Consider the following 27292-nt stretch of genomic DNA (forward strand, 5'->3'; position numbering starts at 1 on the left):
CAGAGGAGAAGAGGTATAGCAGCGGTCGATGGCCTGGAGGCTGCTCAGGGAGTCACTGCAGATGACGATGGACGTACCTGAGCAGGAACGCACATGCTCAAGAGCGCGAAATATGGCCACCAGCTCTGCAGTAAAAATACTGCAGCCAGCCGGCAAGGAGCGCTGTTCAACATGGGCAACGTGAGCAAAAGCGTAGGCAGTGCGACCATCAACCAGGGAACCATCAGTGTAGACAGTCTCACAGCCCGAAAATGAGGCGAGGAGCGCAAGAAAACGGCGACGGAGGGCCACAGGCGGAACCGAGTCCTTGGGTCCCTGTTCCAAGTCCAGACGGACGGACAGCCGGGGCAAACACCAGGGAGGCATAGGTGCACGGACCCGGAAGGGAGGCAGAAGAGGGAATGACCCCAGTTCTGACAGCAGGGACTGGACGCGGACAGCTATGGAAAGCTCAGACCGAGGTCGCCGTTCGGGCAGATGGAGGACCATGGCAGGAAAAAGCAGGTGATGATTGGGATGGCCCGGCGAGCAATGCACGTGGACAGCATAGTCGGCGAGCAGTCGATGGTGGCGAATCCGCAGCGGGGGAACCCCGGCCTCCACCAGTAGACTATCCACGGGGCTCGTATGGAAAGCGCCAGTTGCAAGCCGAACCCCACAGTGGTGTATGGGGTCCAACAACGTCAACACTGAGGGTGATGCAGACCCATAGGCCAGGCTCCCATAATCAAGCCTGGACTGCACAAGGGCTCTGTACAATCGCAACAGCGTGCAGCGATCTGCACCCCAAGACGTGTGGCTCAGGCAGCGGAGGGCGTTGAGATGCCGCCAGCACTTTTGCTTCAGCTGAGTAATATGAGGAACCCATGTGAGCCGGGCATCAAAGACGAGTCCTAAGAAGCGGCTAGTGTCCACCACTTCAAGCAGGTGGCCGTCGAGGTAAAGTTCAGGATGAGGGTGGTCCGTCCGACGCCTGCAGAAGTGCATAACTCGAGTCTTGGCTGCAGAGAACTGAAAACCATGAGTCAGAGCCCATGATGCTGCCTTGCGAACGGCGACTTGCAGCCTGCATTCGGCGACGCCCGTAGTCGTTGAGGTAAATGAGATGCAGAAGTCGTCGGCACACAAAGAAGGAGACACCTACGACCCCACGGCTGCAGCCAGACCATTAATGGCCACTAGAAATAAGGAGACGCTCAACACCGAGCCCTGCGGGACCCCATTTTCCTGTATATAAGATGAACTAGAGGCGGCACCAACTTGCACCCGGAAAGAGCGGCGCAATAAAAAGGTTTGAAGAAAAGCTGGGAGCTGACCACGAAGGCCCTACCCATGCAACGTAGCAAGGATGTGATGCCTCCATGTGGTGTCATACGCCTTCCGCAGATCAAAAAATACAGCAACGAGATGCTGACGTTGGACAAAGGCCGTACGGATATCAGATTCCAGCCGCACCAAATTGTCCGCAGCAGACCGGCCCCGATGGAAGCCACCCTGGGATGGCGCGAGGAGACCGCTCAACACAAACGCCGCCCCACCATACGTTCGAGCAATTTGCACAGAACGTTGGTGAAGGTAATGGGACGATAGCTGTCCACCGCCAGTGGGTCCGCACCGGGCTTCAAGATGGGGACAATAACACCCTCTCGCCATTGCGATGGGAACATGCCCTCGCTCCAAATGCGTTTAAAGATGGTGAGGACGTGTCTCTGGCAGTCCCTGGAGAGATGTGTCAGCATCTGCGCGTGGATGCAGTCTGGTCCTGGTGCTGTATCAGGGCAATCGGCGAGGGCAGCGAGAAATTCCCTCTAGCTGAAAGGAGCATTGTATTTTTCAGAACGACGCGTGTGGAATGATAACGGCGTCTGCTCAGCTCGCTCCTTTAGAGAGCGAAAGGCGGGGGGGTGGGGGGGGGGGGGGTAAGTTGCTGTCGCAGAGCTCATAGCAAAGTGCGTGGCAAGGTGTTCTGCAATGGCGGCAGCGTCCGTGCAAACAGCGCCATCCAGGGAGATCCCAGGGACACCCATAGGGGTCCGGTATCCATAAATCCGCCGGATCCGGGACCACACAAGCAAGGGAGAGACACGGGAGCCCAAGGATGAGACATACCTCTCCCAGCACTCCTGCTTACGCCGTGCAATAAGACGACAGGCCAAGGCACGGAGTCTCTTAAAGGCGATGAGGGTCTCCAGAGACGGGTGCCGCCTATGACGCTGGAGAGCCCGCCTACGGGCGCGAATAGCCTCAGCAATCTCCGGCAACCACCAGGGTACAGCCTTCCTCCGAGGGAGACCAGAAGAGCGGGGGATGGCAGCCTCGGCTGCAGAAATGATTGACGTGGTCAAGACATGGACCACCTCGTCAATGTCACCCTGTGGGGGAGACGCAATGGTGGCAGCGGAAGTAAAAGCTGGCCAGTCAGCCCTGTTGAGAGCCCAGCGGGGCAGGCGTCCAGAAGAATGACACTGGGGCAGTGACAAATAGATGGGAAAATGGTCACTACCACACAGGTCAGATGCACTCTCCAGTGGAGGGATGGGACAAGTCCGGGGCTGCAAAGAGAGAGATCGATGGCCGAGAACGAGCCATGGGCCACACTGAAATGCGTGAGAGCACCGCTGTTCAAGAGGCTAAGGTCGAGCTGAGCCAACACATGCTCCACGGCACGACCGCGGTCATCGGAGACAGTCCCACCCCATAGAGGGTTGCGGGCATTGAAATCGCCCAGAAGCAGCAATGGTGGCAGGAGCTGAGCCAGCAGCGCAGCCAAGACATGTCGGGGGAGCTCCTCATCCGGAGGAATGTAAACAGAACAAACAGTAGTAGCCGGCGAGAGCTCAACCCTGGCAGCGATGGCCTCTAAAGGCGTCAGAAGGGGTACTGGCGAGCTACAGACAGAGTGGTGAACAAAGAGGCAAATCCCACCTGACGCCCATTGACAGGCAGCGCGGTTCTTATAGTATCCCCGATAACCGCGAAGGGCGGGGGTCCGCATTGCTGGAAACCAAGTTTCCTGCAGAGCAATGCAGAGAACAGGGGAAACACTCGGAAGCATCCGGAGGTCAGGCAGGTGGCGGAAATAACAGCTGCAGTTCCACTGGAGAATGGAAGCAGGAAGGGACTGGGAGGGCGTGAAGGCGACTAAGAGGCAGACGGCGCCTCAGAGCCAACTGCCGCCACCGGGGGAGAGTCAGCTGTGTCCATAGGAAAGGCCCTCGAGGGTTCCGTGAGGACGAGATCCGTGGCAGAGGCGAGGATCTCCACCTCATCCCCGGAGCCAGAACTATTTATAGCAGGCGGTACTGAAACCGCCGGAACGTCGTTCTTCTTGGACACGTTCCGTTCCTTCTTCTCGCGTCTGCCCTTAGGGTTAGAGGGCTGGGAGAGCTTCTCTGAAGGAGCGTCGCAGGCTGACGACGACGCAGAAGCCCGACGACCAGCAGGTGGCGGAACCTTCAGCCACTGGCTGACATCCGGCTGGGTACGAGAAGAAACGGAGGAAGGGAGAGCCCCGAGGGACCCCTTCCGCGAGAGAGGAACCGGCAGAGGAAACGCCGGTGGAGAAGGAGGGGGAGGGATCGAGCCCCCCCGGTTGTGGATGTCACTCCCGAAGTAAGCATGGGGGGAGCGACAGAAGAGTGTTTGCCCCCAACTGCTAAGGGGGCAACAGAGGAAGGCTTGCCCCCAGACACGAGGGGGGCAGACAGAGATGCACGGCCCAGAGGGCCCACTGAAGGCGGCACAGATGAGGCGACAACCGCCGCTCGCGAGGGTGAGGATAACGTGGCTGCAGCATAAGATGTTCGAAGGGAAGCAGGATACAACCTTTGAAATTTCAGTTTTGCCTCTCGATAAGTAAGCCGGTCCAGGGTCTTAAATTCCATTATCTTCCGCTCCTTATGAAGAACGGGGCAATCCAGCGAGCATGGAGAGTGGTGCTCCCCACAGTTGACACATACAGGCGGAGGCGCACATGGAGAATCAGGATGAGAGGGGCGTCCGCAATCTCGACATGTGCCGCTGGATGGGCAACGGGAGAACATATGCCCAAAATTCCAGCACTGGAAGCACCGCATCGGGGGAGGGACGTATGGCTTGACGTCACAACAGTAAACCATTACCTTGACCTTCTCGGGCAATACAGCACCCTCGAAGGCCAAGATAAAGGCACTGGTGGCCACCCTGTTAGTCTTGGGTCCTCTATGTAGACGACACACAAAATGTACACCACGTCGTTCCAAGTTGGCTCTCAGCTCGTCATCGGATTGTAACAATAGGTCACGATGGTAAATAATCCCCTGGACCATATTTAAGCTACTGTGGGGAGTGACGGTAACAGGGACGTCACCTAGCTTATCACACAAGAGCAACGCTCGTGACTGGGCTAGGGAGGACGTCTTGAGGAGGATGGACCCATTCCTCATTTTAGACAACCCCGCCACTTCCCCAAACTTATCCTCCAGGTGTTCCACAAAAAACAGAGGCTTTGTCGTAAGAAAGGAGTCACCATCAGTCCTGCTGCAGACAAGGTATTGTGGTACGTAAGGCTCCCGCTTGGCACTAGATCCGCGTACCTCCCACGGCGGAACCAACGAGGGGAACGACTGAGGGTCATATTGCGCAGCGTCAAAGTCTACTCTGCCTCGCATAGAGACGCTGGTGGCAGTGCGACCACCAGCTTGGTGTGATTTATTGCGCTTCATTGCGCACCTTCCGCCCAGATGCCACCTACTCCGAACGAGGGCTCTCCCCAAGGGCGCCACCCAGCCAAAGCAACGGGTGGGTACCTGGCCGATATCCCGTTGCCCGGAGTCCCCGTGCCCCAGACAAGATGGGCAGATACTCCATGGCATGCGTGGGGAGGAAACAGCTCTGGCATCTGTAGTGCGATCCCTGCGTGGTCAGGGGGCTACCACCAAGAGGGTACATGACGACCCCACCACAACGGACTGGCTACCGTGCTGGATTTTAGGTGTTGAAAGGGTCCACAGTTGTCAGGGGTGCGAAGAAGGGGATTGCGCACAAGACGAGAAGGAGGCAACCCAGAAGACGTTGGGTGTAAACCCCGCCACACAACAATAGGTAGCATGCAAGATGGTGGTGCATGATGGACCAATAGAAAAACACCACGTAAGGTGTCCTTCCCCAAATGGCACGCACTAACAACGGAAATTTGGAAAAATGGAGGTCAAACCCAAAGGGGGACCATCACATCAAGGCCGAAACATGTGAGACTCCTTTTAGTCGCCTCTTACGACAGGCAGGAATACCGCGGGCCTATTCTTACCCCAGAACCCGCAGGGTTCCTGTAAAAGATCATCACCTTCCCTCCAGGGATTCCGTCTGAGTTCGCGAAGCATCTGCATAACAGCTGTGTGTTGTTCAAACCTACTGGTAACAAATCTAGCAGCCCACCTCAGAATTGCTTCGTGTTTTCCCATCCTATGTGCAGTCTCCTTTACAGATGAACCACACCTTCCTAAAATTCTAACAATAAACTGAAGTCAACCACTTACCTTTCCAACTACAATCCTCACATGCTCATTCCACTTCATATCGCTTTGCAAAATTATGCCTAGATATTTAAATGATATGACTGTGTCAAGCAGGATACTACTAAGGCTATCAGAACGTCAGAACGTACAGGTTTTTCCTACTCACCCAGAATGACTTATTTTTTTCTACATTTACAGCCAGCTGCAATTCATCACACCTACTACAAATTTTGTCTAATTCATCTTCTATCACCTTAGTCACTCAACTTTGACATCTTACCTTATGCCACAGCATCATCAACAAACAACTGCAGATTGCTGTCCACGCTGTCCAATGGTTGTTGGTCTTCAGTCCTGAGACTGGTTTGATGCAGCTCTCCATGCTACTCTATCCTGTGCAAGCTTCTTCATCTCCCAGTACCTACTGCAGCCTACATCCTTCTGAATCTGCTTAATGTACTCATCTCTTGGTCTCCCTCTACAATTTTTACCCTCCATGCTGCCCTCCAGTACTAAATTGGTGTTCCCTTGATGCCTCAGAACATGTCCTACCAACCGATCCCTTCTTCTAGTCAAGTTGTGCCACAAACTACTCTTCTCCCCAATTCTATTCAATACCTCCTCATTAGTTATGTGATCTACCCATCAAATCTTCAGCATTCTTCTGTAGCACCACATTTCAAAAGCTTCTATTCTCTTCTTGCCCAAACTATTTATCATCCACGTTTCACTTCCATACATGGTTACACTCCATACAAATACTTTCAGAAACGACTTTCTGACATTTAAATCAATACTCGATGTTAACAAATTTCTCTTCTTAAGAAACACTTTCCTAAGCATTGCCAGTCTACATTTTATATCCTCTCTACTTCGACCATCATCAGTTATTTTGCTCCCCAAATAACAAAACTCCTTTACTACTTTAAGTGTCTCATTTCCTAATCTAATTCCCTCAGCATCACCCGAATTAATTCGACTACATTCCATTATCCTCGTTTTGCTTTTGTTGATGTTCATCTTATACCCTCCTATCAAGACACTGCCCATTCCGTTCAACTGCTCTTCCAGGTCCTTTGCTGTCTCTGACAGAATTACAATGTCATCGGCGAACCTCAAAGTTTTTATTTCTTCTCCATGGATTTTAATACCTACTCCGAACTTTTCTTTTGTTTCCTTCACTGCTTGCTCAATATACAGATTGAATAACATCGGGGAGAGACTACAACCCTGTCTCACTCCCTTCCCAACCACTGCTTCCCTTCCATGTCCCTCGACTCTTACAACTGCCATCTGCTTTCTGTACAAATTGTAAGTAGCCCTTCGCTCCCTGTATTTTACGCCTGCCACCTTCAGAATTTGAAAGAGAGTATTCCAGTCAACATTGTCAAAAGCTTTCTCTAAGTCTACAAATGCTAGAAACGTAGGTTTGCCTTTCCTTAATCTTTCTTCTAAGATAAGTCGTAGGGTCTCACGTGTTCCAACATTTCTACAGAATCCAAACTGATCTTCCCCGAGCTCGGCATCTACCAGTTTTTCCATTCATCTGTAAAGAATTCGCGTTAGAATTTTGCAGCTGTGACTTATTAAACTGATAGTTCGGTAATTTTCACATCTGTCAATACCTGCTTTCTTTGGGATTGGAATTATTATATTCTTCTTGAAGTCTGAGGGAATTTCACCTGTCTCATACATCTTGCTCACCAGATGGTAGAGTTTTGTCAGGACTGGCTCTCCCAAGGCTATCAGTAGTTCTAATGGAATGTTGTCTACTCCTGGGGCCTTGTTTCGACTTACTTCTTTCAGTGCTCTGTCGAATTCTTCACCCAGTATCGTATCTCCCATTTCATCTTCATCTACATCCTCTTCCATTTCCATAATATTGTCCTCAAGAACATCACCCCTGGATAGACCCTCTATAAACTCCTTCCACCTTTCTGCTTCCCCTTCTTTGTTTAGAACAGGGTTTCCATCTGAGCTCTTGATATTCATGCAAGTGGTTCTCTTTTCTCCAAAGGTCTCTTTCATTTTCCTGTAGGCAGTATCTATCCTACCCCTCATGAGATAGGCCTCTACATCCTTACATTTGTCCTCCAGCCATCCCTGCTTAGCCATTTTGCACTTCCTGTCGATCTCATTTTCGAGACGTTTGTATTCCCTTTTTGCCTGCTTCATTTACTGCATTTTTATATTTTCTCCTTTCATCAATTAAATTCAGTATCTATTCTGTTACCCATGGATTTCTACTAGCCCTTGTCTTTTTACCTACTTGATCCTCTGCTGCCTTCATTATTTCATCCCTCAAAGCTACCCATTCTTCTTCTACTGTATTTCTTTCCCCCATTCCTGTCAATTGTTCCCTTATGCTCTCCCTGAAACTCTGTACCACCTCTGGTTCTCTCAGTTTATCCAGGTCCCATCTCCTTAAATTCCCACCTTTTTGCAGTTTCTTCAGTTTTAATCTACAGTTCATAACCAATAGATTGTGGTCAGAGTCTACATCTGCTCCTGGAAATGTCTTACAATTTAAAACCTGGTTCCTAAATCTCTGTCTTACCGATATATAATCTATCTGAAACCTTCTTGTATCTCCAGGGTTCTTCCATGTATACAACCTTCATTCATGATTCTTGAACCAAGTGTTAGCTATGATTAAGTTATGCTCTGTGCAAAATTCTACCAGGCAGCTTCCTCTTTCATTTCTTAGCCCCAATCCATATTCACCTACTACGTTTCCTTCTCTTCCTTTTCCTACCGTCGAATTCGTCACCCATGACTACCTGAAGAATTTCTTATATCTCATCATACATTTCATCAATTTCTTCATCATCTGTAGAGCTAGTTGGCATATAAACTTGTACTACTGTAGTAGGCGTGGGCTTCGTGTCTATCTTGGCCACAATAATGCGTTCACTATTCTGTTTGTACTGGCTTACCCACACTCCTATTTTCCTATTCATTATTAAAGCTACTCCTGCATTACCCGTATTTGATTTTGTATTTATAACCCTGTATTTACCTGACCAGAAGTCTTGTTCCTCCTGCCACCGAACTTCACTAATCCCCGCTATATCTAACTTTAACCAATCCATTTCCCTTTTCTAATTTTCTAACATACCTGCCCGATTAAGGGATCTGACATTCCATGCTCCGATCTGTAGAAAACCAGTTTTCTTTCTCCTGATAACGACGTCCTCTTGAGCAGTCCCTGCCCGGCGATCCGAATGGGGGACTATTTTACCTCCGGAATATTTTACCCAACAGGACGCCATCATCATTTAATCAAACAGTAAGGCTGCATGCCCTTGGGAAAAATGACGGCTGTAGTTTCCCCTTGCTTTCAGCCGTTCGCAGAACCACAACAGCAAGGTCATTTTGGTTAGTGTTACAAGGCCAGATCAGTCAATCATCCAGAGTGTTGCCCCTGCAACTACTGAAAAGGCTGCTGCCCCCCTTCAGGAACCACACATTTGTCTGGCCTCTCAACAGATACCCCTCCATTGAGGTTGCACCTATGATACGGCTATCTGTATCGTTGAGGCACGCAAGCCTCCCCACCAACGGCAAGGTCCATGGTTCATGGGGGGGTATACACAAAATAATGGTGGCCCTATTGCACTTCCCTGGGGCGCTCCTGACAATTCCCTTGTCTTTGATGAACACTCGCCGTTGAGGACAGCACTGAATTCTATAACTGAAGAAGTTTTCAAGCCAATCATATATTTGGGAACATATTCCTCATGTCCGTAATTTTTTTTAACAGTCTGCGGTGGGGTACTGTGTCAAATGCTTTTTGGAAATCTACAAATCTGGAATCTGCCTGTTGCCCCTCATACATAGTTCACAAGTCTGTGTGTCACAAACGGTCACTCTGAGTTTTGCATGAGCAATGCTTTCTAAAATCATGCTGACCCGTGGGCAGAAGGTTTCAGTGTCAAAGAAAGTTATATTTGTCTGAGGATATGTTCAAGAATTCTGTAACAAACCAGTGTGAAGAATTTTAGTATGCAATTTTGCAAGTCTGTTCTTTTACACTTATATACAGGAGTCATCTTCCTTTTTTTCCATTCGCTTGGGACTTCCATCCAGAACTGATGACTAATTTGTTTTCAGTTCTTACTCTACACCAGGGATGCTTATTACTACATTTCCTAGCTTTCAAAACCAATAGTTCCTTTCTTGAAGAGGTGAGATGGACAATTTGAGGGAGGTTAAATGGACTGGCAATCTCTCATACCCATGGACAAGAGGGACCCACCTGTAAGCTTCTTTCAATTTCTCGTAACTATTTTCTATGGACTGATAATCTCGCAGTCTAAGTTATCCTCAGATGTGTTGCCAGACACCCCCTGCAAAAGATAATAAAGACAAAGTATGCAATATGTACCACTACTGTTTACATAAACCTTTTTTAAAAATTTGTTACAATTATTTCTCAAATCATCTTTTCCAAGCAGCCTTATCCCGCCAAAGATTTCCTTGCACACCTCTTCCTTCCACGACTAGGGACAGTTGTTTTCCCCATACCTCTCTTGGTCTCTCTTTTCACTTGTGGATGCAATTCCAATATTCTCCTTGGCCAACAGTATCATCCAAATCTCCTCATGTGGCCATAGCATTTCATTGCTCCTCTATTCTTCAGTACATCTTTTTTGTACCCCCGATTATACTTTTTATTTCTTCATTTTTCTGGTGTAGTAGTCTCAATCTTTGACAGCTTTTAAAATCAATTTCCAGAGCTGCTAATCTTCGTCAGTCTCTATGCATCGAAGATTTACTTCATGAATATACAGAACTAACCTGAAATTTAATGACAAAATATCAGAGGCTGTTCAGGGATATTTTCTGGGTATGTTGGTATAAGGAACCCATAGTCTCTGGAGGCTCATTACACACAGTAATGAAATAATTATTTATTTGGTTTGCTTCCCCAATTATCTTTGTTTCTGTGAAAAGATCTTCATAACAGTGAAGAAGTGTGGAATACGCACATCACCAAAAGGCACAACACGTAACATGGAGTAATGCAACAACGATCACAAAGATAAGTACTATCACTGTGGGAACAGCTCAGTATTTCGTCATCAAGCTGTTCTCTCACTGAATTCAGTGAACCCATACACTAGGCGCATATCAGCCAATTGTTCATCAGTAAATTTGTCTATACTGCTTTGTATCACTGTTGATGTACAACACTGCTCGAAAAACAAACCATAGAGGGAACCAAGCTGTGCTGAAGCCAAGCTTGAGGGTGAGAGTAAATTGGGCATTATCATTATCAAGCACTGTAAGTGACTGTAATGTTTGTTTCTAAAGACACAATGTGCATACTGCCCAAATAGGCATTGTTTCTGCATTTCAATGAAAATATATGTGCAACAAAGATAAATGGTGATAAGAAATAAAATGAAATGCAATTATTCTTTAAGGAGGTACCAGAGATGAATGTATTGAAGTACCTTTGACAATCCACATTTTTACCCCCCCCCCCCCCCCCCCCCCCCCATTAGAGTTCAGTTTCACTGGGTATACACAGCCAGTATCACACATTGACTTTTCACATTTATTGAGTCCACTTGCTGCAAATTTTCTGTGCTATTTCTGCCCCCACCAGAACTAATGTGCTATGTATGTGTCACTTGATGATATAAAGTACTGGAATTCCAATACATCAAATACCTTCAATCAAGCTATGACTGTCTGAAGTTCTGCCTAGGAATAATTGCCACCATAACCAAAATTCTTTCAGTACAAATCATTGTTAATTTCTTGTTGCCCTCTGAAAATCTGCAGCATTACAGGCAGCTGCTATACTCTTACTCAACCATTTCCCTTGCTATGTGACTCATATCAACACAACTGTTCCTGATTTCATAACCCCAGACCTATCCAAACCACTAACTTGTGAGGAATCTATGAAGCAACCTGTGTCATACACCAGCTGATGTGAAACCACTCTTCAGGTTTAAAGGCTGGGTATCAGGGACTCTTTAACTGAAGAAATATAGATAACAATCTCTCACAGTCAGCCACACACTTGTGCAACATGTGATTCAACAGATCATGTATGTACAGAACGCCCCAATTTCATTTCCTTACAAAATGAAATTCCACCTCAGACAATGCTCATACCACCCATGGCCACTTAAACGTCAATATTTAGTGGCGTTACACACAACTCACAGAAAACAATACATCACTAGACATTTCAAATTCATGCCCTCATTCTGCTTTCAGGAGTCATCACAATGGATCAGACCGATATCTGTTATCAATGGCACATAGCACAAACACCGACACACTAGCCCCAAGACAATAACAGACCCACACAAGAAAAATATACCATCTACAGTAAAATCTCAGTCTGCGATGAATCAGACAGACATCCATCGCAAAACCCAATTATGCAGGCCAGCAAAGTAATTATTAGCAAAACACGTTACCTGGAAAATTTACAGGAGCCCAAAAATATAGTTTACATTTCTAATGGCTTGGCTGCTTCTCTTTGATAATGCATAAGCTTTCCACAAGCCCAAACATTAAGAAAATGACAAAATCTACAAAACAATGACTGGACGGGTATCACATATTATTGGGGACCTATACAGTGCTGTACAGGAACATGGGAAGAATACTGCTGTAAAAAGACAGTGCAAAGATATTACACTTTAGGTGACAACTGTTCTACCAATAAAAAAAGATGCATTCATTACATTTTTTAATACAGAAAAGATGTTTACATTATATTGAGAGTCACCGAAAGCACAAGTAAACTATTAATTTAAATAACATTAAATTTAATTGATGGAAGTCAGATGAATAAACTTTTTTACGGAAATTTAAACAGTTTACCCTCAAGATCAATACAAAAATGTATAATAAGAGAACTTAATACATACAGTATACATGAAAAAGGACAAGGATGCACAAAATGGAAACAAAAAATTATAAATAAATCTGAAAAAGACATAGGGCAACAAAGAAACAGATGGCTTCCCTGAAGGCAGAACAGGCTGTAAATATACTCCATAAAGTGAAGAACAAAGTATAAAAATTTGTCAGGTGTAGAATGCAAAAAGAGAATACAGATACCAAAACAAAGAAATTGTCAGAATATGCAAAGTGGTGAAACAGGAATGGCTATAGAAATGCAAAGATGTAGAAGTACGCATGACTATGGAAAATATAGATGGAGGAAAGGACACAGCAGTACTAAACAAGGGGAAGGCTGCTGCTGCTCATTGGAACATTAGAAATCATCACAGTGGTTGATTCTTCCCCTTGTGTTGGAGTATTAAAACACTAAGCATTTTGCTTTCCTGTTGTCTTTTGTTGCAGTTGCTGTAATTTCTTGTCCTACCATCAGTGCTATCAGTATGAGGGTGGCCAAAGCAGCTGACTAGTCAGAGGCCTCTAGAGCCTTCCTTGATGCACGGACTGGCAGTTCAGTCTGCTGGTTGTTGGGAAACTGGCAGCGTGCCTGTTTCCACAGCCATCTTTACAGCAGCACAAATCCGCTGTGGGAGATTCTTGATTGTCTCCTCTAGCAGGGCAAGCTGTCTAGGTATATCTGCAAGCTGTTTGGCAGAGGTAAAGCTGTTGCTGGGCATTATGTCAGTGCAGTTGGTGGCTTCAGCATGAACACTATCTTCACCTTTGACATAGCTGGTGCCATTTCTGGAACTATTCTGGCTAATGGAGGTGGAGACCAAACCCTCCTGTTCTGCCTCCCCCGCAGCATGTGGACAGCACCGCAGCTTCTGTTTTGGTGCACTGTCAAGCTGTAATTCAGACATACGCTTTTTGGCATGGGTCTGCCCAAGTCTGTTGGCTGTTGGGCCCATAAAGCTTGTGTCTGATGCAGACAGCAGCTCTGCTTTGCTAACATCACTAATGCGGTCCACATGTGGCAGTGCAGTTGGACCTAGATGGCAGACAGAATGTTTAGCCTTCTCTTGCTTAGGCTGGCTGTAAGGTACTTCATGCTGGCGAGCCCCACAGTTCATGTACTTCAGTTCTTTGTTTCTGGGGAGCAGACATTTCTGGCTTTGATGTTCACTGGCACACTGGATGCAAATGTCAAGCTGTGAACAATGGTGTGCCATATGTCCAATGGCCTGGCATCGGAAACATCGAGGGCCACCCAGCCTTCTCTTCAGGTTTTCCACGCTAATGATTGTGTTGGCAATCAGTGTGATGCTAAAAATTTTCCTGTTCTGTGGGGTCTCAGGAACTACAACCAGAAATAGAGGCATTTCCCTCCCTGTCTTTGGATATTTCATGCGCACCACAAAGTGTACAGCAAATCCAAGCTCTTCCAGTTCCCTCCACAGGTGGTGTGGCTGAAAAGTACGTGGTAGCCCACGGAAGACTGCTGTGATGACTTTGTCCGAGTGGGTAGTATGAGTGTAAAACAGAATTTGACGTGCTGCTGCTTCACTCTCAACTCTTCTATAGTCCGCGATGTTACAGAAATTGACCCGGATGAGGTCTTTACCTGCAGTTCTCACACTGAAGTCCTCTGTTGTCCACTCTTTAAGTAACTGCAGGTAATATCTGTAGTGGTCCTTGATGTGTAGGATGATTGGTGGTGGCTTAAGCTCTGCCTGCTTGACAGATTGTAGGTCACTGTCGCTGGAACCAGGCCCTTCTTTCATTCCTCCTCCTATGACTTCATTCGTTATTCTTCCTCCTAAGACACCTCCGTTTGCTATTCCTCCTCCAGCGAAACCTCCGTTCACTACTCCTCCTCCAGCTATACCCCCGTTCGCTGTCCCTCCTCCTGCGACACCTCCGTTTGCTGTCCCTCCTCCTGCGACACCTCCGTTCGCTGTCCCTCCTCCTGCGACACCTCCGTTCGCTGTCCCTCCTCCTGCGACACCTCCGTTCGCTGTCCCTCCTCCTGCGACACCTCCGTTCGCTGTCCCTCCTCCTGCGACACCTCCGTTCACTGTCCCTCCTCCTGCGACACCTCCGTTCGCTGTCCCTCCTCCTGCGACACCTTCTTTCGCTATTCCTCCTCCTGCGACACCTTCGTTCGTTATTCCTCCTCCTGTGACACCTCCGCTCGCTATTCCAACTCCTCTGACAACTCCGTTCGCTATTCCTCCTCCTGCAACACCTCCATTCGCTATTCCTCCTCCTACGACATCTCCATTCCTTATCCCTCGTCCTACAACACCTCCATTCGTTATTCCTCCTCCTCCAACTACTTCAATTGTTATTCCTCCTCCTCCAACTACTAAATTCCTTATTCTGCCTCTTATGACTACTAAATTTCTTATTCCTCCTCCTATGACTACTCCATTCGTTATCCCTCCTCCTCCAACTGCTCCATTTGTTATTGCTTCTCCTACAACTGTTCCATTCGTTATTCCTCCTTGTACAACTACTCCATTCCTTATAACTCCTCCCACAACTACTCCATTGTTTATTCCTTCTCCTGTGACAGTTCCATTACTTATTCCTCCTGCTATGACTTCTCCATTTCTTATTCCTCCTGCTACGACTTCTCCATTTGTTATTCCTTCTTCTTCAGTTTCTTCATTCATCAATCCCTCTTCTTGTTCTTCTGTTCTTTCATTCATTAATCCTCCTTCAACTTCCTCCTTCATTATTTCTTCATCATCAATTTCTTCTTCGTCTATTATTCCTTCTTCTACTACTTCACTATTCATTATGCCGCCTTCAGTTTCTTCATCCACTATTCCCCCTCCTTCGATTTCTTCATTCACTATTCCTCCTCCTCCAGTTTCTCCATTAATTAAATCTTCTTCTTCTATTTCTTCATTCCTTAATCCTCCTCCTCTTTCTATCTGTTTATTCATTAATCTTTCTTCTATTTCTTCATTCATTAAGCCTTCTTCTATTTCTTCATTCATTAAGCCTTCTTCTATTTCTTCACTCACGAATCCTTCTGTTCCTTCATTCACGAATCCTCCTCCTGTTTCTTCATTCACGAATCCTTCCTCCGTTTCTTCATTCATGAATCCTTCTTCCGTTTCTTCATTCACGAATTCTTCTTCCATTTCTTCATTTGTTATTTCTTCCTCTTCATCAATTTCTTGTTCTTCATAATCAATGTCTTCTTCATTGACTATTTCTTCTTCTTCGCCACCATCATCATATTCATCATCTTGCACTACGGAGGCACTGTCAGTGTCACTGTACAATGAATTAGCACAATTCTCCCCATCAGACGGGTTTTGTGGTAGAGTTGTGTGGTCGGTAGACAACCCTCTTCTATCATGAACAACCTCTGTTTTCCACGTCCTGTTCAAGGGGGGTATGATTGCAGCAGGTCTCTTGCCACTAGCATATGGTTTCTGAAATGCAGTCGAGAAGCGTTTGTGTAGTTGCTCCGAATCGATATGATTTGACTCTTGAATTGCATTTTGTTGTTGTTGGTGCTGCAGCTTATATTCCTGATGGCACTCAGGAAGCTCTGCATGGACAACAGCGTTTTCTTCTGGCATCAACAATGGCATTGAATTCCCTGCAGTTTGGAAGTGGTGTGGAACACTTCGAAAGTGGCGAGGGCATACCAAGCAATGGTATTCCCCTGCTACATGCTGTGATACCATATTGGGAGCGCCATCTGCATCACATACCTCCATCTCCTCAGTTTCAAATTCGCCCATGAAGTGACAATAAGGCTGAAAGATGAAAATAATACATATAAGGGCTACATGAAGGACAGAGAATTGAAGACAACAGTATGGAAAGAATAGAGGAAATGGATGAGGATGATGAGATGGGAATGTGAACTGCGAGAAGGATTTGATACAGCACTGAAGGCCTAAGATTGAACGAAAGTATTGAGGTGGATGGCATTCCCTCAAAATTATTACGCTCATTGAGAGAACCAACCACGCCAAAAATTTTTCACCTGCCAAGCAGGATACATAATACATAAGAAATACCCTAAGACAGATTATAATATTAACGAAAGTAAAACAAAGATACTGGTGTGAAAGACAAACTAAGTTAGGTGATGTTGGTCAATGGAATTCATTTAGAAAATGATACCCTAAAATAGGCATAGATAAACGGGTTCTGCAACTGCTCCATCTGTGCTCCTGCCTAGCACAGCAGCAAGTGGGGGTGAGGATGGAGGAGGAAAAGGAAAGCTGCAGCCAGACACTATTACACATGGTCCCATCACCTTGTCAAACACAAATCAGTTTGCAGACAACATTACTTATGTTAAACTAGATTTACATTCTGCATCAGGAATACTATGGCATCCATGCAGTGGTTCAAGTACAAAAAAGTGGAGAAGCCATATCATTCAATGCGACAAAATGGGAATTGCTTTACTTTTCGTATTGTTTGAAGCCATGCAAAGTGCTTAACATGCTATCGCAAAATTATGAGCTGGAAAAACATTCACTGGAACATCATTACACCAGCCACAAAGACAATAATGCACTTGTCTTCCGAGAAACAAGAATGAATGCTGGCTGAATTGAAAGAAGCCATAAGGGAAAAAACTGAGTTACGGGTAAAGTAGTGAAAAAGTCTTTGATGGTCGACATCATCATTTCTTTGAATTCATTAAGTATCTTAGTGCAAAGGGAGTGTCATTTGGTAGCAGAAATTGCGGACAAAAGACTGATTCTATCAAACAAAAATTTATTCTATGGAAAAATCAACTTAAAAGTTCATGATATGAAACATTTCTCAGAACTCAAGGCAGTCATTTGCGGACCAGACATGACTAAATATGTTTCTTAATAATTTAAACATTTCATCATGAGTTCTCAAACAGAAGACTGATTTTTTTGTTTGTAATGTACCACTTTACTTCTACCTTGAGCTACTAAACATACAGTGTAGCACCCAGTTCAATGACTATTTTGTCCAGTCTGGAGATTTATAAGACTTCTATACAACATTACCCCAAGAGCAATGTTCTTGAATGCATAGACAAGCTACTAAAGTTATTTCAATGTATGGTTCAACACTTATGAGAGTTTTTTCTCTCTCTCTTTCATTAAATTGGCAAAGCACTGCTGACGTTTAGTCGGTTTTAACAGATCTTAATGTGCATAACTCCATGTGTTCCACTGCATGAAAAACTATAGATGCAGACACATTATGTATTCTAAAATCAAAATGTGTATAAATTAATAAACATTACGACTTATTGCTAAAAGCCTGTAGGTAAAGCTTTTGTAGCACTGCTAATTGTGTTAGCTCTGCCTAACATTCTAAGTAATAAGCGTTATTGCTCTCGCAGAAAAATAAAAAGGTGAAAATCAACACTAGTGATAAAATTCTGCTTACAAAAGTTTGGTGCAATATCTGCCTCTTAGAAGTAGTTGCACTGTGTTGCAGATACGTCTTCCTTAGTTTCTCGCATGTGCAGCCTTCAGGAGACAGTCATCTCAGTCGCACACCTTCTTGGAATAACGCACTGGTGGGGGAAGCTGGAGCACTGAGCAGGCTTGGCTGCACTTGCTGAGCGCGAGCGCACTTTGGGAGCAAAAATCTTGGCCACGCCTTTACTTAAGGTAGTAGATGACTTCTGCTATTCAGGGAAGAAAATAGATGGCAAAGGCTGAACTAGTGAGGAAATAAAATACGGACTGGCAATAGTAAGAGAAGCTTCTGAAATGTAATGATACTGAAAAATGCTGAAGATTGCCTGGGTACATTGGATCATAATGAGGGCATAGTGAATCAAAATGGGAGAAAAATTTATGGTACAATTTGAGTCTGCTCGTGGTCTCGCGGTAGCGTTCTCGCTTCCCGAGCACGGGGTCCCGGGTTCGATTCCCGGCGGGGTCAGGGATTTTTCCTGCCTCGAGATGACTGGGTGTTGTGTCGTCTTCATCATCATCATTCATCCCCATCAAGGTCGGAGGAAGGCAATGGCAAACCACCTCCACTAGGACCTTGCCTAGTAAAGCGGTGCGGGTCTCCCACATCGTCCCCTACGCTCCGTCACGGAGTATGGGACTTCATCATCATCATCATCATCATCATCATCATCATCATCACCACCACGATTTGAGTAATGCAAAAGACTGGTTGATACAGCACATCCTGAAGCATAAAGGACTCTCCGGTTTAGTAATACAAGGAAGTGTGGGGGATGAAACTGGGAAAAACAGACAAAGGCTTGAATACAGTAAGCAAGTTCAAGAGGAAGTAAGTTGCAGTTGAATAGAAAGAGGCTTGTGAAGGAAAAGAGTAGCATGGAGAGCTGTATCAAGCTAGTCTTCCAACTGAAGACCCCAACAATAACAACAGGATAAATGAAAACAATATAACTGTCCATGACCAATTACAACATTTCAGATTTTATCTATAGCTCATGCCATTCTCCAAAAATTAATGTTTTCCTTTTTATTGTAGCTTTTCTTATGTTTTTACTCATCATTTATTTTACTTGTAGGCAACTTGAATAAAATAAGATCATAAACCACATCATCACACATCTGCAACTAAGCAAAATAATGTAATAGTAAAATGATGAGCAACTGAATACCAAAATGACAATAATAATAATAATAATAATAATAATACACTGAGGATAAGAATTTATTTTAGTTTAATAATTGTCTAGCTGTGACTGCATGATCATTCTGATATTCACATGGATAATTTGGGAGAAACAGAGGAAACTCAAAATAGGATGACTGTATCAGGTACATAAGCAACAAGATTATGAAAAGGACAGATTGCTACTCACCATATAGAGGAACATTTTGAGTCGTAGACAGACACAATGAAAAGACACTGTACATTTAAGCTTTCGGAAAAAAGGCCTTCTTCCAATCTGATTGTTGTGGGCAACCTGTAGACAGCAACTGCACACGACGAGAGCAGCAATTTGGGATGGATGGTGAGGGTATGGAGGAAGCATGAGGTGGTGAGGAGGAGGGGGAGGATGGAAAGTAGGGTAAGGGTGGGGGAAGGTTTAGTGCTGTTTGTGAGGTCATGCAGAGTCATGATGGGAAGAGGATAGTGCTGTTAGGTGCAGTCAGTGTTTTTTTCTTTCTTTGTATTCTTTATTTTTGGGTGGGGGTGGCGGCAAAGAAGGACAGAAGCAGAGAAAGGGAAAAGACAAGTGGCTGCACTGGCAAAACAGAAGGCTGCATATTGCTGGAGTGGGGGGCAGAAAATGAGGTACATAGGATATATCTACATAGATAATCCAAAAACCACCTTACAGCGCATGGTACCCTGTACCACTACCTGTCATTTCCACTCCTGTTCCACTTGCAAATACAGCGAGTAAAAAACAACTGTCTGTATGTCTCCGTATGGGCCCCAGTTTCTTGTATCTTATCTTCGTGATTCTTATGCGCAATATATGTTAACGGCAGTAGAATTATCACCAGTCAGCTTCAAATCCAGCTTCTCTAAATTTCCTCATTAGTGTTTCTCAAAAAGAATTTCACCTTCCCTCCTGGGATTCCCAGTTGAGTTCCCGAAGCATCTCCAAACACTTACATATTGTTTGAACCTACCAGTAACAAAGCTAGCAGCCTGCCTCTGAATTGCTTTGATGTCATCCTTCAACCCAAAACTGGTGTAGATCCCAAACACTCAAACAGTACTCAAGAATTGGTCACACCAGCATCCTGTATGCAGTCTCCTTTACAGGTTAACAACACACTCTTAAAATGCACCCAATAAACTGAAGTTGGCCATTTGTTTTCCCTAATGCAGTTCTTACAAGCTCGTTCCACCACATATTGCTTTGCAACGTTACGCCCATGTATTTAAACGATTTGACTGTGTCAAGCAGGACACTAGTAATACTGTATCTGAATATTACAAGTTTGTTCTTCCTACTCATCCACATTAACTTACATTTTTCCACATTTAGGGCTAAGCGGGCATTCATCACACCAACCAGAAACTTTGTCCAAGTCGTCTCGTATCTTCTTACAGTCACCTTACCGTACACCATGGCGTCATCAGCAAACAACTGCAGAATGCAGCCCACCCTGTCTGGCAAATCTTTTATGTATATAGAGAACAGCAGTCTGGTCACACTTCCCTGGGGCACTCTTACTATACTGCAGGGAGATTTACCAACTGCACAATTCAGAAAAGCTAGTTTCGGTATGAAGGTTCCAGATGGCGCAGGCTGTGAAACAGTTGCTGAAATCGAGCACACTGTGTTGGGCAGCATGTTCAGGAACTAGGTGGTCCAGCTGTCTCTTGGTCCCAGTTTGTTGGTGGCCATTCATGCAGACAGACAACTTATTAGTTGTATGCCCACTCACATCTATGTCTAATGTACAGATGTAGGCCATGAGTCAAGAGGTTGTCAGGAGGGATGGACAAGGATATTCTGTAGGTTTGCTGAGCAGTGGAATACCACTGTGGAAGGGGTGGGAAGCATAGTGAGTAGGATATTTCCCTTACCTTGGCAGAGAATGTGATTCAGCTGCTCCAGTCCTTGGTGGTATTGAGTCACAAGGGGACTGCTCCTTTGTGGCCAGATGGTAGGACTTTGGGAGGTGGTTGGTCCCTTGGTATATTTGGGGAGGGATTGCTCGTCACTACAGGTGTGACAGCCACGCGTGGCTAAGCTGTATGGAACAGACTTCTTGGTATGGAATGGGTGGCAGCTGTTGAAGTGGAGGTATTGCTGGTAGTTGGTAGGTTCGATATGGACAGAAGTACTAATGTAATCATTTTTCAGGTGAAGGTCAACATCAAGGAAGGTGGCTTGCTGCATTGAGACAGACAAGGTGAAGTGAATGAAGGAGAAGCTGTTTAGGTTCTGGAGGGCTGTGGGCAGAGTGTCCCCACACAGTCCGAATTGTGAATATGTCATCAATGAATCTGAACCAGATGATGGGTTGGCATTCTGGGAGGTTAGGAAGCGTACCTCTAGAGGGTCCTTGAATAGGATGGTGCCATGAGGGTGCCCATTGCTGTGCGCCATGAGGGTGCCCATTGCTGTGCCACAGATCTGTTTGTAGGTGACACCTTCAAAGGAGAAGTAATTTTCGTGAAATCTTCTCGGGTGATCAGCCGAGTAAAGGCGTCGTCTTCTCGCAACGTTTCGAAAGGTTTCGTACCCATCATCTTCAAGCGAAGTGTCGAGATGCTGTGTTGCGCGGTCCTATAAAGGCTCCTGGACCAGTGACTGATTCCGGGCGCCGACCAATCAGGTACCTGCGGAATCGGCCGCCGCGCCAGTGGTGGAGGGTTCGCGGCGCGGACCGGGCGTCGAGTCCCTGCCGGTTCCTAATACATCTGTGGCCGCTACCGTCTTCGTGCCGGAGCGTTCTCTTCTAATTTTAGTACCCCAGAGCACCGGCACCACCACGGCTATATGGGCTCCCTAAGATCCACAAAGACGGAGTTCCATTGCGACCCATAGTGAGCACCATCAACTCACCGACATATGGTTTAGCCAAGTACCTAGCACAACTGCTCAAACCGATCGTGGGTCACTGTGAGCACCATGTCAAGAACTCGGCGGAGTTTGTGAAGGTACTACAAGGCTTTCGCCTGGATAAAGAAGATCTTCTTGTCAGCTTTGACGTCACCTCACTCTTCACACGAGTACCGCTGGAAGACTCCCTAGCGCTGCTCGAAACACGCTTTAGTGAGGACACAATAAAGCTGTTCCGGCATGTGTTAACAAACACGTACTTTAAGTGTGGAGGCAAATTTTATGAACAAGTGGATGGTGTAGCCATGGGGTCCCCCTTAGCTCCAGGCATCGCTAATCTTTACATGGAGCACTTTGAAGACATAGCCCTGGACACCGCCCCATTGAAACCTAAAGCCTTCTACAGATATGTGGATGACACTTTTGTCGTGTGGCCACATGGCAGAGAGAACCTGCAAGACTTCCTGCGACATCTCAACAGCATACACAGCAACATACAATTCACCATGGAGGTGGAAGAAAACGGAAGCTTGCCCTTCCTTGACATTCTAATCAAGAGGCACCCTGATGGCACCTTGGGTCACGCTGTGTATAGGAAGAAGACACATACGGATTTATACCTTCATGCAGAGAGTTGCCACCACCCAGCACAACGCAACTCAGTGCTTAACACACTTGTGCACAGGGCCAAGTCTATCTGTGATGATGACAGCCTACCTGCAGAGTTACAACACCTAAGGAAGACCTTCCGCAGCAACGGTTATAATGAGAGGCAAATCTCGCGCGCCCTACACAAGAGCAGGAAGGTAGACACACCAGAAGAAGAAGATGAGACCAGATGCCTGGCATTTCTACCATACGCGGGACCGCCAACAGCCAAGATTGCCCGCATTCTGGAGAAACACAACATCAAGACAATTTTTCATGCCCCAAGTAAAATTAAGGACATACTTGGCTCAGTCAAAGACCACCTAGGACTGCAGACTCCGGGCGTATACAGTATTGAATGTGAATGTGGTACGAAATACATCGGACAAACGCAGCGCTGCATCACGCAGAGGTGCTCGGAACACATTAGAAATGTACGCCTTGGTCAGACAGAAAAATCGGCGGTAGCGGAACATAGCCTTAACGAAGGACACACCTTCCTCTTTGAGGGTACGAAGAAGCTGTGTGACGCTAAAGGATTTTGGGATTCAGTTTTCAAAGAGGCTGTAGAAATTCGGTTGAACAGCAACCTGATCAAACGAGACACTGGTTTCCAACTTAGTACAGCTTGGAATCCCGCAATAACTAAAATTAGAAGAGAACGCTCCGGCACGAAGACGGTAGCGGCCACAGACGTATTAGGAACCGGCAGGGACTCGACGCCCGGTCCGCGCCGCGAACCCTCCACCACTGGCGCGGCGGCCGATTCCGCAGGTACCTGATTGGTCGGCGCCCGGAATCAGTCACTGGTCCAGGAGCCTTTATAGGACCGCGCAACACAGCATCTCGACACTTCGCTTGAAGATGATGGGTACGAAACCTTTCGAAACGTTGCGAGAAGACGACGCCTTTACTCAGCTGATCACCCGAGAAGATTTCACGAATGGAATACGCCGAGAAAGTCTCAAATCACATTTGAGAAGTAATTTTGGTTGAGGATACAGTTGGTCATGGTTATCCAGAAGGAAGCTCTAAGTTTGGACTCAATCGGGCATTGGGAAAGGCAGTGTATGGCAAGGCCATAGGCATTGGGGATATTAGTGTAGAAGGAGGTGGTATCGACAGTGACAAGCAGGATGCCATGTGATAAAGGCACAGTGACTGCAGAAAGTTGGTGGAATAATTGGCTGATGTCTTTTAGACATGAGGGTAAGTTAAGGGCTTCGCTCCTCTCTACATTAACTGTTGTTTCCCAGTTCTCAATTTATTTTTCTGAGAATTACAGCAACACTATCAAGGGCATTGATGTGTGCGTATGTGAAATGGATGAACGGAACACTAACCTTTTACATTATTTAATAATTTATTAACGAAACTGTTGTACACCAAGAATGAACTGAAAGAGGTAACACTATCGTAAAGGGATAGGCCTTGTATATGGAAGGATCGAGACTCCAATCCAGCCAGCCTGATTTAGGTTTTCCATGGTTTCCCAATACTACTTCAGGTAAAGGTAAGGATGGTTCCTACTGTAAGGCCATGATCAACTACCTGTTCCATTCTTGTCAAACTAGACCTAGAAGTATGGAAATGGCTGTATATAAGAATTAAGTTTCTTTGTTGTTCTTAGTTTTAATGCCATGGCTTGTCCAATATTCTTGTAAAAATAATCTCTGGGCGAATAAAACAATCCTATTATTACTACTACTTTGAATGTTCTTGTAGAACAAACATCTTCAACTTCTATTTGAAAACCTGCCTTCTGCCAACAAAGGCCTTCAACACTTGTGGTGACTTGCTGAAAATATGGACTATAAAGCCTTTTTTTTGAACAGGATTTAATGGCAAGCTAGTTACATAAAGTCAATACTTTGTTTTTTTGTTCAATGAATCTGCAATGCTGTTTCTTTTAGAAACAGCTCAGCTACTATGAAAACAAACAAGTCAATGTACTCCAGTATGGAGTCCACTTTCCCCAGCCTATTTGATAGATTACTATATGAGATTCATGAATTCACACCAGAAATTACTCTGATGGCTCACATTTGGAACGAAAATATTCTTTGTATCTGAATTGCAGAGCTATAAATGAATAAGAAAATAGGAATGCGGATTAGCTACAATGAATAGCACAGTGAACACATTACCATGACCAAGACGGCAAAGCCAATACCCACCACAGAAGTACAAGTTTATACGGCAACTAGCGCTGCAGATGAAGAAGAGAAATAGTTAAGAAAGAGGAAAATTTAACTGTAATGGGGGAATGGAATTTAGTATTAGGAAACGAAAGAGAAGGAAAAATAGTAGGAGGATACATGTTGGGGGAAAGGAGTAAACAAGGAAGCCACCTGCTATAATTTTGCACAGAGACTAATTTAATAACAACTAAAACTTGGTTTAGAAATCATACAAGAAGGTTACATATATGGAAGAGACCAGGAACACTGGAAGGTTTATGACTGATAATATAATTGTATAACAGTTTACAGTTATGAACCATAGATTAAGATGGAAAAAATTGCAAACAGATATGAAAATAAGGAAATGAGACCTTGAAAAGTTGAAAGAACCAGAGGGTTGTTGAGAGTTTCACAGGGAACGTCAAGCAACAACTGAGGAATACAACAGAAGATGAATACGTAGCTTCGAGAGATGAAATAGTAAAGGCAGCAGAGGAGCAAATAGGTAATAGGACAAGGTATAGTAGTAACCCTTTGAGAGGAGATACTGAATTTAATTGTTGAAAGGAGAAAATCTTAATGAAGTAGATGAATGTGAATATACAGGGTGAGTCACGAGGATCCCCCCCCATTTCTGAAGGGAACAAAAAATGTAAATAAAGTAATGAGGTCAGATCCATAATTAAGGAGATACAGTACTTGAAAAACTGAGGAAAAGGGCAGAAAAAACTTTTATTGGAGGATTTCACTATCAAAAATACACATACAGTAGAGCGTCGATTATCCGAAGTAATTGGGGGACATGGGTGTTTGTAAAACTGGTTTGTTCGGATAATCGAACTGTACATGTTTATTTGCCAAAAAGAAGTACTGTACAGTAAATTTATTCATAAAAACAGGCATCTCTTTTAGTATTACAAAGTACCATACAAAGGCAACTTCAGTCGGAATATATAGTATGTGGCACAGTTTATTAAACAAAAATATATACACATTACATACGCATTTTGCATGAACAATACACACAGTATACAAAATTAATATTTAAAAAACACCTTTATTTTGGTCTGTCTAAGCAAGCCTACATGCTTACAAGTAGCTAAGTCACGTACTTTTTTCATTACAGATATCTGAAACTGGTCACTTTCATCTTGGGCTTCAAACCATCTCAAGGCAGTATCTAAACAAGTGAACGCCTCAGAAGCTGTTGGTATACTTTCATCTTCACTTTCTGGAGCACTGATTGATGAGATGCTGGCGGCATCATCTTTATCAGTGACGATGTTTACAATGTCGTTGTCCTGCATGATTTGGTGTCCTGGATCTGCACCATCAATATTCATCCATTCACGAACGCCTTCTTCATCACATTCGTGGCAATCCTTCAAACTGCACAGAGCGGCACACCTCAACTCTAAGCTGGCGCAGCTGTTGCTGTGAACAGCTTTGATACTGCCGCTACTTCTACTGCCAGTGCCAAGCCGATAGAAGTGTGCTGACTGTTGAAACAAAGCGACTGGCGGCCTGGCCGGTCAGCAGCACCTTGTGAAGGCCCCATTAGAAGCAATGTTCCGCCAGCGGTGGCCCAGTGCGGCGACTACTGTGGGAAACTTGGTTTGGGAGTGAGGGGGATGATGGACAGTAGGGTGGGAGAGTAACAGGTGCGAGCGGGTACACAGTTCGGTTAAGCAGTCGTTCGGTTGACCGACGTTCGGATAATCGACACTCTACTGTAATAATTAATTTAAACAATTTTGTAGCAGTCTCTTGTATTCAGGGTGGATTTAAAGCACATGTTCAAAATTTCCTCCCTGCATTTGAAGGCAAAGATTCGCACGGGAGTGAACCGCACGAGTAGTATTTTGTAATTTCACAGTCTCATTCCTTATTGACATTGCGGCATTGAAAATGTAGTGTATCAATTCTTTTCATGTTTCCACCTAAACTTTGTACACGAAGTCTTACATCCACCCCCAGATGCAATCTATGGGTATTAAATCTGGGGATCCGGCAGACCAGTTGATAGGGCCCCCGCGACCTATCCATCGATGTGGGAATTGCTGATTAAAGATAAGCTGTTAACACAAGGTGGAAGTGTGCAGGTGCCCCGTCACGTTGGATGTACATGTGGTGTCTTGTTGCCAGAGGCACATCTTCAAAAAGTTGCGGTAAGTATTCTCGTAAAAAGTTTGGTACATCTGACCATTTAAATTTCCCGGCCTCAGTAACTGGTCACACACAACACCACACCAGACATTGACACTGAATCTGCGTTGAAACTGAGATACTACCATGGCATGGGGATTTTCATCGGCCCAGACATGCATGTTGTTGATGCCATCTCTTGTAAAGGTTGCCTTATCACTGAACATTATGAAGCAATAGAACTGCCAATTTCCATTTAACCAGTTACAAAAGTGCAAATGGCTGGCACAATCATGTGGCTCTAAATGGTGAATTTCTGCACATGAAAAGGATACAGTCCATTCTCACGAAGACTCCTACATACCTTAGATCGTGAAACGTTCAACTGGGTAGCTAGGCGTCCTGAACTTTAATATCATGATGTCTTTTGGAGTGAATACGAATACTGGGAA

At 45.3% G+C, this 27292-nt stretch overlaps 1 protein-coding gene across 1 annotated transcript in view; it reads right to left on the reverse strand.

Annotated features, from left to right (window-relative positions):
* Positions 1 to 12348: 12348 nt before the first annotated feature.
* LOC126419456 (uncharacterized) overlaps positions 12349 to 27292 on the reverse strand; it is a 39918-nt gene continuing 24974 nt past the window's right edge. Inside the window, exons 2-4 of the mRNA XM_050086644.1 lie at positions 14527 to 16150; positions 14317 to 14436; positions 12349 to 14196 (exon numbers count right to left, since the gene is read on the reverse strand). Of these exons, the coding sequence (XP_049942601.1) occupies positions 12941 to 14196; positions 14317 to 14436; positions 14527 to 16150 (3000 nt within the window). The 3' untranslated portion in view covers positions 12349 to 12940. The remainder of the gene's footprint in view (positions 14197 to 14316; positions 14437 to 14526; positions 16151 to 27292) is intronic.

This window comes from Schistocerca serialis, chromosome 9 (genome assembly GCF_023864345.2).
Source record: "Schistocerca serialis cubense isolate TAMUIC-IGC-003099 chromosome 9, iqSchSeri2.2, whole genome shotgun sequence".
In the NCBI taxonomy this organism is placed as follows: Eukaryota; Metazoa; Arthropoda; class Insecta; order Orthoptera; family Acrididae; genus Schistocerca; species Schistocerca serialis.